The sequence below is a fragment of the Abramis brama genome (assembly GCF_963993115.1).
Source record: "Abramis brama genome assembly, chromosome: 12".
NCBI classification, from domain to species: domain Eukaryota; kingdom Metazoa; phylum Chordata; class Actinopteri; order Cypriniformes; family Leuciscidae; genus Abramis; species Abramis brama.
In genome coordinates this window covers 4117598-4132453 of record NC_139974.1, presented here as the reverse complement: position 1 = coordinate 4132453, position 14856 = coordinate 4117598, and the positions used below count along the sequence as shown (strand labels likewise).

At 37.2% G+C, this 14856-nt stretch overlaps 1 protein-coding gene across 1 annotated transcript in view; it reads right to left on the bottom strand.

Annotated features, from left to right (window-relative positions):
* Positions 1–14428, bottom strand: part of LOC311093929 (uncharacterized protein) — a 331568-nt gene extending 317140 nt beyond the window's left edge. Inside the window, 6 exon segments of the mRNA XM_084131603.1 lie at positions 7635–7808; positions 9652–11445; positions 11533–11592; positions 12359–13848; positions 13850–14153; positions 14238–14428. Of these exon segments, the coding sequence (XP_083987729.1) occupies positions 7635–7808; positions 9652–11445; positions 11533–11592; positions 12359–13848; positions 13850–14153; positions 14238–14368 (3953 nt within the window). The 5' untranslated portion in view covers positions 14369–14428.
* Between the last annotated feature and the right edge of the window lie 428 nt (positions 14429–14856).

Sequence of the window (14856 nt, the reverse complement as noted above, 5' to 3'; positions counted from 1 at the left end):
ATTCAGCCCCCCATGCCTCCACACTCACACTGCGCCACCCTCACCTCCAGATGACTTCATCTTTCTCGGATGTGTTCACTGAAGTTGTTAAAAGGTGGTAAAAAGATGTAGGCTTAATGACAGTTCCATTCACTGAATGTAGAGTGAAGTTTACAATGTTGCAATTTTTGCATTAGTTCAAGAAATGCATTTTTAAAAAATCCTTCCAAGTATTAATTCGTTTGAAGCTCTCCGTTGTTGTATTTTGCGCTTCATAATGCGCCAGACATTTATGTATTCTGGTTTTATTTACGTTTTACACAACATCCCAACTTCATTGGAATTGGGGTTGTATTTCTCATGTTAATTTTAACCATAAAATAGTGTCCCACTTTCCCTAACAAAGTGTCCCACTCAACCTGATTGCTTCCAGTTTGCTGAAGAGGGTGTCAGATGGTGTTTAAAGATGAACAGTTTGTTAATAAATACATAAATTGGGAAAATTTCACCATAGTGGCCTTCATTACAATCTATTTAAACAAAACACATACAATTTTAATACATTCTAACTGATTTAGGTTGTTTAAAATGCAATTAACCAAAAAGTGTCCCACTTTACCTGACTTCACCCTATATAAAATCTGTTTAAACTTGTTTTTATTATTCAGTTTGGGTAAAAGGATATGATATTTTATAATATATATATATATATATATATATATATATATATATATATATATATATATATATATATATATTTCTGTGTGTTGTAAAGTGGTTAGGAAAAAATAAATCGGTATCGGCGCCAGGTCAAACTGAATGAAAAATCGGAATCGGCCTAGAAAATTGTAATCGGTGCATCTAGGAGTTATAAATACTATCTAAATCTAAAACAAATTTCAAGAGAAATATTTAAATTTCTGTACTATTTCTGTGTAAGCCATTATGAAAATGTAAAATGTTTGTGTATTTATATGAGTGTGTGTGTGTATATGTATAGGCCTATGTATGTATGTATGTATATATATATATATATATATATATATATATATATATATATATATATATATATATATATATATATATATATATATATATATATATATATTTATATATATATATATAGGCTATGTGTGTGTTGTGGCACAGTGATGAACTCGGAAACTTAAAAATGGCACTTTATGACAAAAAGGTTGCCGACCCCTGATCTAGTGTCAAAGCTGCTCAGATCCTGGAGAACATATTAGCGGAGCCCTTTTCTGCTCTTCTTTACTGGAAAGATCTGCAGATGAAAAATACACACATTTGTGAATAAGTCTTTTTTTAATCACTGGATATAGTTTTCATGCTAGCTCAAGAAAATAGTTTAAAATATCTAATATTTATCACATGGGATTGTAAGTCATTTGAGAATATTTGTGTAAAGTGTGTAATATCTGCTCTTTTCTCATGTGAAACTGTGAGGTGTTCTGAACACGACATAGAGACAGTGCAGTCGAGCGATAGTGTCCCCCTGAACCATGTCATCCAGGCATATCGAGCCCCGGGACAAAACATCATCTACAGAAAGAGAAAACATCCCAACATCACTATCAGCATCAGAGAAGCTCAGAGCCGCAGTAGTCAGCTGATGACACATGGTGGCGCTGTTCTACAACAAAACACATCAGCATTAAAATACACAGTGGAGGACAGAAACACTGGAGCTGACAGCCAGTCCAGCATTAAAGAAATATTATGTTTCACTCAGATATTTTTCAGCAGCTTCAACTCTGTTTGAGAGCTCAAGATTGCAGGAACAGGCCAATGATGAACTGGGGTGTGTTTCCCGTACAACGACGTAACTCGCTGGTTCACTACCATAGTATGATGCATCGTTGAAGAAATCAACTAGCTAGTCACGACTGTTTCCCGAAACCGTATTGTCGCAAATTGGTCGTTCAACCCATAGAGGTGCCATGCCGATAATGCAGCCGTGAATGATAAACTCTTCCTGCTTTACTTCTTCTTATATCATTTGTGGTTGTCAACAACCTTTGTTGCATTATCGCCATCGTCTCAACTGTAGTGTGAAGCAATGAAAGGATCAGGAAATGGATAAAAACAGCCCATAATATTACTTATAATGTCCCCATGCATACATAAAGCACTTCAACTATCTAAACCTTTTTCTTTGAAATGTTTTAATACTAATCTATAATTTTGCCTGTCCAGATTCTCCAGAATCAGTTTTTAGTAAACTAAAGGTAGGCTATAGTCACACAGCTCTTCAGTTTTGTTCTAATTCATTTTTATATTATGTTTTATAGTGTAAAAGACCTTCTCAGCGCAATCAAAATATATACATCTTCCTGTTGCAGAGTTTCCTATTGTCAGTAAAGTATAATTTAAGCCACAAAGTCTTACATGATGACAAGTAATAAAAGTATTTTCATTTGTATTTTTTAATAGCTTTCAATACTGTTTTTGCATCAAGCTAATGTAATTCGTCTAATTTCATGTCATGACCTCTTTAACCCTTTCATGCACAGTGGTCACTACAGTGGACAGCTATTAAAAAAGCATTTTCTTGAATTTGCACGGGTTTTGTTTGCATAGTTGCACATCAGCCTCTTCAGTGGACCCTGGTGCATCATCCTATACACTGCAACCAAGCAAGCCGTTGTGTGTCGATTTTCTCCCCTCCAAACCAAGATGGCCAATGGTCAGTCAGAAATGCCAAGTTGCTCCGGAATATCCACCCATTCCTTCTATCCTAGGAGACTCTTGTAGGTAAAAAAAAATATTGCAGCATCAAGCAAGTCCTAACACAGTTAAACTTTGCTTGTGAGATCAAAAAGTAATCTGATTATGTAATGCACATTACTTGTAATTAATTACTTTACTTGTAACATCAAAAAAGTAATCTGATTACGTAATGCATGTTACTTGTAATGCGGTTGTAGAAATTTCTGATGGAATCGCGTCCTCATGTTCTGATATCAAAGATACACAAAGTTCAACCTGTATGAAGTTCAATTGCCTTTGCACTATTTCACATTTATATTATTTGTATATATTTTATAGTTTTCACATGATTTGATATAATTTTTATAAACTGATGATTGATATAAACAATTTCACAAGAAGTAATCGAGAAGTTAATTTGCTCGCATGTTATCGTCTTTGTTTCCATAGCGACGGAGTCTTGAGGACGTGTGCCGTAAACGCAAGTTTTAAAAAAATAATCACGTCGAGCTCACGTCCGTCCTTTGAATGCAAGAGGCTCTCCAAATATAGATATGAATGAAAAAAAAGTTAACAATTGGTCTATCTTTTTAATAATGTATTTTGAAATGGAATTTGGTTATATTGTAGTTTTGTTACTTTTTGTGCTATTTATCTTAAAAATTTAGAGCAGCACAATGTCTGGTGGACTTTACAGTCGTATTGTGTATTACGTGTTTAGGATAAGTCTTTTTCATTACCTCACTGTGACTGTGAAGTTGCTGATTATCAGATATGTGTGAATGTGAGCAGTTATGTCTTATGAGGGCAGATATTGTCATTTTTGCACTGTTTGTGAAGTGAAGGAATATGCAATTAAGCAGTAAGCAAAATTTATTTAATATTTACTATAAAGTATGCAGTTGATCCATTCTATTGTCTGTATATTTAAATGTGTAACTTAATAAATAACCTTTCCTGCTTTAAAAGTTTTGAGAATCTTTCCTTTCATCACAGATGTTGTTAAAAGCCAAAAAGGTGCCCTGTAAAACCTGATAAGTTACGGTAACTCAAACCATTTGAGGAAACTGATTGCCTTAAACAGTTTTTTTATTTTAAACCATTTAAGAATACTGTAAATTCATATACATTGAGTTAAATTCACTTATATTTTAGTGTTGATGTTACGTCCAATGTTATCATATGTCTGGGGTTGTTATTTCTCTATTTTTTCCCCTTCATTCTTTGAGAACTTAGTAAATAGAGTATGATAATGCAATAATGTCACACACATTTGACTGTCTGTGTTTTACTTATAGGTTTAGATGTTAGTCTGACCTTCTCTGGATCAGCTGATGGAGAATAAAGAGCCTCTACAGACACAATCACATTCAACAGAATCAACAGACACAAACCCACAGTGATCATCACACACACATGGACTAGGACTATATTAAAGATTTCTTTAATAACTTTTCTGGGCCAGCAAGTTTCAGTCCCTCTGAAAGCCTATGGAGGAGTGAGACATGGCTCAGATTTCATCAAAAATATCTTAATTTGTGTTCCGAAGATGAACGAAGGTCTTACGTGGTTGGAACAACATTAGGGTGAGTAATTACTGACAGAATTTTCATTTTTGGGTGAACTAACCCTTTAAGTGTCCTCAACTAAGCAAGCCAGAGGCGACAGTGCAGGAACTCAAACTCCATCAGTGACAGAATGGAGAAGAAAACCTTGGCAGAAACCAGACTCAGTCGCTCAGTTCTCCTCTGACCAACGAGCGAACAGTGTATGATTATGATTAAGGCATTACAGGTCAGAGGTCAGATTGGATCTGAACAGAATATGTATCCAGTTCATCTGGTTGAAGATTTCCTGGTTTGACTTTGGATGAAGGATTGGATCATTCTGTAAAGTTACACAAACACGTGTGTGTGATGATCACTGTGGGTTTGAGTCTGTTGATTCTGATGAATGTGATTGTGTCTGTAGAGGCTCTTTATTCTCCATCAGCTGATCCAGAGAAGGTCAGACTAACATCTAAACCCTGTAAGTAAAACACAGACAGTCATATGTGTGCGACATTATTGCATTATCAACTTTAGAACAACTAAAAGAAACTACTTAGATGATTAAGTGAGACATTATAATATAATACTGAGATACACGATTGTTAAAGCTTATCTATAATCCTGTATGACTGTCCTCTTTCTGTGTCACTGGGTCAGTTTTATTTATGATAAAGAATCTAGTGATAAATATTTACCATTATATATTTTATTGCAATTGATATTGACAATGATAAAAGCAAAATATTGAATTGTTTGAAATAAAAAGAAACTTGAAGATATTTGATTGTTGCTATATAAACTCTAATGAAAAAAATAAATAAATTAAACTCTTATTAAACATGTTTTTAGTGAGTAATTCACCATCACAATGAAAGTAAACTAATAAACTAAATTAACTTTCAATTAAAATATGAACAGTTTTATTCATCACTACTCACAGAAGTGTCTGCAGTTTATAATGTGGATCTTTCCTCAGATCAGAAAGCTGCTTGACTCCAGAATCTCCTACTTTATTCCTTGACAGATCCAGTTCTCTCAGGTGTGAGGGGTTTGATTTCAGAGCTGAAGTCAGAGCAGCACAACCTTCATCTGTAACACCACAATCCCTCAACCTGTAGAGAACAATGACACTCTTCAGTCTCTCAGTTCAGGATCTACAGCTCAGATCAGCAGAACTTCACAATCAGAGACTTAATCCACGGCACCATTAACAGGTCCAGTCTAAGGCCCCGTTTACACGTACATGGTTATTTTGAAAAACGGAGACATTTCTCTTCGTTTGCGCCCTTCGTTTACACGCAAACGGAGGATTCGCCAATGAAACCGATTCTTTCTAAAAACTCCGGCCAGAGTGGAGATTTTGAAAATCTTCGTTTGCCCGTTTGCATGTAAACTGAGAAAAACGGAGTTTTAGGCAGCGACGTCACAGAATGTGACTATTTTCGGGATTCTGATTGGCTAAAGTGGGCTTGAGCTTCTCGTTACACTGCCACCTACAGGTTTGGCATGCTCTTGACAGCATATACACAGGTTCGTGTGCACAATGTTATTTTTGAAAACGAAGAGGGGTGAAATGTCCGTTTATGAAAATAGCCATCCACGTGTAAACGTAGCCTAAGGTTCAGACCCGCTTCTACAAACTGCTTGATTAGTTAGTTTCCATATCATAAAAATTGCAAGAATATTCAATAACACTTTATTTAACAGTGTCCTTGTTACATATGTTACATGAACTAATAACAGTAAATTATGCATAATTACATGCAACTAAGCCTCAACCAAATCCTAATCCTACCCTAACCCTATAGTGAGTACATGCAGTTGCTTAATATTACTCAGTACTTAAATATATTGTATAATTACATTGTAACAATGACACCTTAAAATAAAGTGTAACCGAATATTATTTTTTTATGCAAATGTAGCGGGTCCCGGCTAGGTCTCCGCTGGCAGATATATATATATAATCCTCTCCTAGGAGTGCTCTGGAAATATATTAAATATTACAGAGAAATCAGTGACGCAGGAACACAGTTGCTCATTCTCCATTGACTCGGATTATATTTATTTTCAACTTCAATTTAACTTTGTATCTGCAATCATGAGTTGTTTTCTGTTATTTTTGTCTGCTTTGCATTTAAGCACAGGTTATATCCATATTTGGATAACATGAAGCAATATATTCTTGAAAGGTCTGTTTTCACATAAATGTATACTCACATATTTTACAAACATTAGCTTATCAAAATTTGTATGAAACCAAAAACAAACATTTTCCATTTAAATCACTTTGGTCTATCATCAATCATATCTGCACTTTTCTCTTTAACATCTGTCATCTTTGTTCTCTTATCAAAAGAGTATTTTTGTAATAAATAGGCATTTTATAAGTGTTCACTTTATACAACAGGATAATTCTCATTTGCAGTTTTGTCACATTTACACTATAAGAACTCACACTTCAAAAGTAACATCTCTGCCTCATAACTTTGGCACTCAGTTCTATGAACTCTGTATTATTGTAATATTAACACACGTGCGCCCTTAAACATGGTCGCAGCTGTAACTGGTCTTATGCTGTACATTCACATTAACTTTTTACCCTTTAAACACATATAGCTGTTTTCCACACACGCTGAAATAACCCACAAATGCCCCGAAGCCATAAGAAAGAAATAAAAAACAATCTGCGGGCATCTGCCGCCATTTTCTCAACTGCGTACTGTCAATTTTAACTGTTTACACACTTGACATGTTTTTAGCTTATGGAGCACACTTCACTGGGGATTCATATAAGCTTATAAACATCTGGAGTCACATAAAAGGTGTGTAACTGACCTGGAAATATATTAAATATTACAGAGAAATCAGTGACGAAGGAACACAGTTGCTCATTTTCCATTGACTCGGATTATGAGCTCATCTTGCTCTGCGCATCGCTAAATGTCCCCGTGTGACGCTACTCGCGATTACTGCCATGTGTCCATTTTAGGAAACACATGTCATTGTGTGCTTTTTCCGTACCCTCTCATTAATATTCAATTATATAAATCAGAATAAAATAAAATACTATTGCAATAGAAGGAAAGGAAACAAAAAGTAATAATCTCAACAAAACTTATTATGTGAGTGTCACACAAATACCCCAAAATCATCAACATATCTGTATATGAACACGGCTGTCACATCTTTACATCATCCAGTCATGTTTAATCTATCATTAATATTGTAAAATGATGTCAGACACATTGGAAAAAATCTAATGAAAATAAAATCAACATGTACATTAGTAATTTCACAGTAGATTTTTTTTTGTATGGCAGTCATTATTTACCATTTAAATAGAGGACTATGTTGGGACATTTTATAAAATCTTACCACAGTTTCTCCAGTTTACAGTGAGGATCCTGCAGTAGATCAGAAAGCTGCTTGACTCCTGAATCTCCTACTTTATTCCCCCACAGAATCAGTTCTCTCAGGTGTGAGGGGTTTGATCTCAGAGCTGAAGTCAGAGCAGCACAGCCTTCATCTGTAACACCACAATCCCTCAACCTGTAGAGAACAATGACACTCTTCAGTCTCTCAGTTCAGGAAACACTGATATAAATGATAAAATATATATGAATTTCTCCTTTCTCCTCAACAGATTTGTATATGAAAGCAGTTGTCACCTCTTCACATCATCCAATCATGCTTATAACTATTGTTGTGGAAAATATGCAATTGTCCTGTTACATGTATGCCTTTTTGTAATCTAGTTAACCTGTAAATAATAAACCTATATTTAATTGAAACTAAGAAGCTCGTCTGCCAAAAGTTTTTGATTTCTAAAATACTGAACTGAACAGATCATGAAGAAGTTTTCTGACCTATAGATTGTGAGAATGAAAATTCAGATGCTTATGATTTAGGACAGATTTGATGTACTTTCCCTAACCTGAGAATAATCAAAATAAGGTTAAAGGTGTCTAGAAATACGCACCATAAAACACTATCAAAAACTATTAAAGATAAAATGACCTCAGAAGCTTTGGAAAGAATCTACTGAAGATTAAACATCCTTTTCAGTTACTTGATGGTAAACTTTTTTGGTATATTTCTTTTTTGTATATCATTCATTATTCACCACAGAAGAGAAACACACAACATTGAGAGTATTAAATCATGTTTGATTCAAATTCAGAGTAGTTATTTATTCTTATGGCGCCTGGTTGATTTAGTTTAGGTCTAGTCGTAGTTAAAGGTGCCTTATGCAACTTGGAGCCACCTATAGGCAATTAGTTGAATCACACTGGTAACGGTTACTAACAGAGTTTGATTGACAGCTTTGCTTCCCATTTGGCGGAGACACTTTTTGCTTGCAGGCTGCAGTCAGACAGACCATCTGAGAGAGTGTGTGTGATAATTTGTGCATACATGTCAGCGCGGCATCACTCGTCAAGTTCGTAGCTTATTCAGTCCATTTTAAATTCTGATTTTGGCCGCCTCTCAAATGGGTTAAACCATATTGCCTATGAAGTTCAAGTAAATGCGCTAGAAAATCCGCGCTCATTCAAGGATGTGCATTTATAGCATGGACGGAGAAAGCGCCGACACCTGCAGGATTTCATTTGACGGTATAAACATATTATAATCGATTTGTTCCGTGTGAGAGCAGAACGAACAAGAATTTATTGACGTTTTTAAATCTGAAAACTCCAAAAAGCAACGAAATTGTCTCTTTTGCAGAGATCACAATGAATGTTTGCGAACTAACTAGCTAACCTGATAAATGAGGTATTTACATTACTGTACCTGTCCAATAGAAACGTGGCCAACTCTGCATCGCTCTTCAATCCAAATGCAAACCTCATCTGCCGCCATCTGACAAACGCCAAACCCAGATTTACTGTGGTTTTACTCCGGGCTTTAACTCTCAGTGTAACTCTCAGTGTATCTGCCCTCAAAGCCTGTCATTGGCTATCACCTCACACACACCCTTACAAATGTACACGCCCCAAAACGTCCCGACTCCAATATATGCTGGCTAACAAGGCAGTGGGGGGAATGTCAGTTCTGACACTCTGCCAGATACTATGTTTTAACGTTAGCTGATGACATATAAGGGTTATTATTGGATATTTTATGATGGAACAAGTTGCATAAGGCACCTTTAAGGATAGCTCTACATTGGTTTATGATTAGTTCATATCTTCGCTAATCATGAGTTCATGTTGAATTAACTATTGATTCAGGTATTAGGATATGATTATTCATGTACTGTTATTGTAAAGGGTTACTTAAGATATATATGTATTTCTCCTATTACAGTATTGCTTTGGTTAGAAAACACATGCTAAACTCATAAATGTGATCAAGTTTTATCAGTGTAATGATTGTTGTCAGAGTGACTTACTGAACTGATCTGGACTCTTTAACCACAGGCATCAGCTTCTGAAGAACTTCATCTGCTGTAGTATTGGCTCCAATAAACTTTCTTAGCTCAAAAACCTCCATCTTCTGCTCTGATGTCAGCAACACATAAACCAGAGCTGACCACTGTGAAGAGGAGAGTTTGGTTCTTCTTATTTCTCCAGATTTCAGATAACGTTGGATCTCCTGCATCAGAGAATCATCACCCAGTTCATTCAGACAGTGGAACAGATTGATGGATCTCTCTGGAGAGCGATTCTCCCTGATCTTCTGTTTGATGATCTGAACTGTTTCCTCTTTGTTGTAGGAGCATCTTCCAGTCTGTGTCAGTAGTTCTCGTAAGAGAGTCCGATTGGACTCCAATGAGAGACCCAGAAGGAAACGCAGGAAAAGGTCCAGATGTCCATTCTTACTCTGTAAAGCCTCATCCACAGCTTTCTGATGCAGCTCAGATAATGAAGGATATTTCTTCTGGTTTAAGATTTCAGTAAAGAAACTTTGTATGGTTTTGTCAAACACATTTCTGGTCTCGTTTGTAAAGTGAATGTGTGCATATAGAGCTGCTAGATGTTCCTGGATGCTCAGATGAACAAAGCAGAAGACTTTCCCCTGATACAAGCCCAACTCCTCTCTGAAGATCTGAGTGCACAATCCTGAGTACACTGATGCTTCTCTCACATCAATGCCACACTCTCTCAGGTCTTCCTCATAGAAGATCAGGTTGCCTTTCACAAGCTGCTGGAAAGCCAGTTTCCCCAGTATGAGAATCATGTCTTCATCTTTCACTCTCTTCTCATAGTCCTTATCATGTTTGATGTTGGTCTGAATGATCAGGAAGTGTGTGTACATCTGAGTGAGAGTCTTGGGAATCTCTCCTCTCTCTGCTTCTCTCAACATCTCCTCTAGAACAGTGGCTGAGATCCAGCAGAACACTGGGATGTGGCACATGATGTGGAGGCTCCTCGAGGACTTCAGGTGTGTGATGATTGTATTGGCCAGACTCTGATCACTGATTCTCTTCCTGAAGTATTCCTCCTTCTGTGGCTCATTGAAGCCTCGTACCTCTGTCACTCGATGGACACACTCAGAGGGGACGAGATCCGCTGCTGCTGGTCTGGAGGTGATCCAGATGAGAGCAGAGGGAAGCAGATTCCCCTCAATGAGGTTCATCAGCAGCTCGTCCACTGAGGCTGATTCAGATATATCACACAGTTTCACTTCGCTCTTAAAGTTCAGAGACATACGACACTCATCCAGACCATCAAAGATGAACAACACTTTATATTCATCACTGGATATTTCCATTTCTTTAGTTTCAGGGAAAAAGACATGAAGAAGACCTGAAAGACTGAGTGTTTTGTCCTTCATCAAGTTGATCTCTCTGAAAGGAAGTGGAAATATGAGCTGGACGTCCTGATTCTCTTTCCCTTCAGCCCAGTCCAGGATGAGCTTCTGCACAGAGACTGTTTTTCCAATGCCAGCGACTCCCTTTGTCAGCACAGTTCTGATGGGTTTGTCTTGTCCAGGTAAAGGTCTAAAGATGTCAGTGCATTTGATCGGTGTGTCCTCTGTTTCTGCTCTCCTGGATTGTGTCTCAATCTGTCTCACCTCATGCTCATTATTGATCTCTCCACTTTCACTCTCTGTGATGTAGAGCTCTGTGTAGATCTCATTCAGGAGTGTTGGGTTTCCCTGCTTTGCTGTTCCTTCATACAGACACTGAAACTTCTTCAGCAGATTTGATTTAAATGTGCTTTGGGCCAGTTGAGAATCACAACTAAAATAATAAATCATTAGATTAAAACTTAATTGAAGAAGTAAAAGTGATAGCAAAATATCTTTATGTCTAGACAGAAATCTGTACCTCAGATTAGATGACATGCGTCTTCCCGTAAATGTTCCTCGAGTGTCCATAGACTGTTCACTAATTATGGACAAAGAAGGACAGAACAGAGACAATATAACAGAGATGAGAAAACAGGGACAAGAATTCATATAGTGTTCATATAGAGCCAGATAGAGAGGTGCCACTGAGCGCCTCAACGCTTCTGTTAACACTTTAACATAACACTGTATTTTAGCATAAGCATATTTTGCAGCTGAATATTAAAACACTATCAAAAACTATCAAAAGTAAAATGACCTCAGAAGCTTTGGAAAGAATCTAATGAAGATTGAACATCCTTTTCAGTTACTTGATGATAAACTTTTTTTTATATATATTATTTTTGTATAGCATTCATTATTCGCCATAGGAGAGAAACACACAACGTTGAGAGTATTAAATCATGTTTGATTCAAATTCAGAGTACTTATTTATTCTTACGGAGCCTGGTTGATTTAGTTTACCCCTATATGTTAATTAATGCATTAATTATCAAACATGTATTAACATGTAGTTAAGGCTGCTGTTATTCATGTATGAATCCTTATGACTGCTGTTGTAGTTAAGGATAGCTCTTCATTGGTTCATTATTAGTTCATATCTTCGGTAATCATGAGTTCATGTTGAAATAACTATTAATTCAGTTATTAGGATATGATTATTCATGTACTGTTATTGTAAAGGGTTACCTACGATATATATGAATTTCTCCTATTACAGAATTGTTTTGGTTAGAAAACACATGCTAAAATAATAAATATGATCATGTTTTATGAGTGTAATGATTGTTGTCAGAGTGACTTACTGAACTGATCTGGACTCTTTAACCACAGGCATCAGCTTCTGAAGAACTTCACCTGTTGTATTTTGTGCTCCAATAAACTGATTTAGATTAAAAACATCCATCTTCTGCTCTGATGTCAGCAACACATAAACCAGAGCTGACCTCTGTGAAGAGGAGAGTTTGGTTCCTCTTATTTTTCCAGATTTCAGATAATCTTGGATCTCCTGCATCAGAGAATCATCACCCAGTTCATTCAGGCAGTGGAACAGATTGATGGATCTCTCTGGAGAGCGATTCTCCCTGATCTTCTGTTTGATGTACTGAACTGTTTCCTCTTTGTTGTAGGAGCATTTTCCAGTCTGTGTCAGTAGTTCTCGTAAGAGAGTCCGATTGGACTCCAATGAGAGACCCAGAAGGAAACGCAGGAAAAGGTCCAGATGTCCATTCTTACTCTGTAAAGCCTCATCCACAGCTTTCTGATGCAGCTCAGATAATGAAGGATATTTCTTCTGGTTTAAGATTTCAGTAAAGAAACTTTGTATGGTTTTGTCAAACACATTTCTGGTCTCGTTTGTAAAGTGAATGTGTGCATATAGAGCTGCTAGATGTTCCTGGATGCTCAGATGAACAAAGCAGAAGACTTTCCCCTGATACAAGCCCAACTCCTCTCTGAAGATCTGAGTGCACAATCCTGAGTACACTGATGCTTCTCTCACATCAATGCCACACTCTCTCAGGTCTTCCTCATAGAAGATCAGGTTGCCTTTCACAAGCTGCTGGAAAGCCAGTTTCCCCAGTTTGAGAATCATGTCTTCATATTTCACTCTCTTCTCATAGTCCTTCTCATGTTTGATGTTGGTCTGAATGATCAGGAAGTGTGTGTACATCTGAGTGAGAGTCTTGGGAATCTGTCCTCTCTCTGCTTTACTCAACATCTCCTCTAGAACAGTGGCTGAGATCCAGCAGAACACTGGGATGTGGCACATGATGTGGAGTCTCCTCGAGGACTTCAGGTGTCTGATGATTGTATTGGCCAGACTCTGATCACTGATTTTCTTCCTGAAGTATTCCTCCTTCTGTTTCTCATTGAAGCCTCGTACCTCTGTCACTCGATGGACACACTCAGAGGGGACGAGATCCGCTGCTGCTGGTCTGGAGGTGATCCAGATGAGAGCAGAGGGAAGCAGATTCCCCTCAATGAGGTTCATCAGCAGCTCGTCCACTGAGGCTGATTCAGATATATCACACAGTTTCACTTCACTCTTAAAGTTCAGAGACAGACGACACTCATCCAGACCATCAAAGATGAACAACACTTTATATTCATCACTGGATATTTCCATTTCTTTAGTTTCAGGGAAAAAGACATGAAGAAGATCTGAAAGACTGAGTGTTTTGTCCTTCATCAAGTTGATCTCTCTGAAAGGAAGTGGGAATATGAGCTGGACGTCCTGATTATCTTTCCCTTCAGCCCAGTCCACAATGAGCTTCTGCACAGAGACTGTTTTTCCCAATGCCAGCGACTCCCTTTGTCAGCACAGTTCTGATGGGTTTGTCTTGTCCAGGTAAAGGTCTAAAGATGTCATTGCATTTGATCGGTGTGTCCTCTGTTGCTGCTCTCCTGGATTGAGTCTCAATCTGTCTCACCTCATGCTCATTATTGATCTCTCCACTTCCACTCTCTGTGATGTAGAGCTCTGTGTAGATCTCATTCAGGAGTGTTGGGTTTCCCTGCTTTGCTGTTCCTTCACACAGACACTGAAACTTCTTCAGCAGATTTGATTTAAATGTGCTTTGGGCCAGTTGAGAATCCCGACTGAAAGAATAAATGGTTAGATTACAACATAAATTAAAGAAGTAAAAGTGATAGCAAAATATCTTTATGACAGAAATGTTGTACCTCAGATTAGATGACATGCGTCTTCCCCTAAATGTTCCTCGAGTGTCCATAGACTGTTCACTAATTATGGACAAAGAAGGACAGAACAGAGACAATACAACAGAGTCGAGAAAACAGAGACAAGAATTCATATAGTGTTCATATAGAGCCAGATAGAGAGGTGCCACTGAGCGCCTCAACGCTCCTGTTAACACTTTTAAAATGACACTGTATTTTAGCACAAGTATATTTTGCAGCTGAATATTATTATACAAAATAAATAACTTTTAAAATGTTATTAGAAAGACGATGATCAGAAACATTTAAGTTGAGCGTTTAAGTTGTAAGGGGGAATTAATAAAAGGGTCAGAAATGGCCCTGTCTGTATTTAATGTTTTAATCATGTAATTGAAGTGTTCGTCTGTCGTCTGTGTGAAGACACAAGAGATCGTTCTGACACTGATAACAGCGGCAACACACACTCAGCATGAGTTCAAAAACACCACATTCCAGCACCAGAATGAAATTAACACAAACTAATGAAATTAACACTCTTGCTAGTCAACTGGAGATGTTTCGTGTGTATTATTAGGTACATCCGTGCTGTGAGATGTTTCAAAAAGTGGTGGGGACAATATCG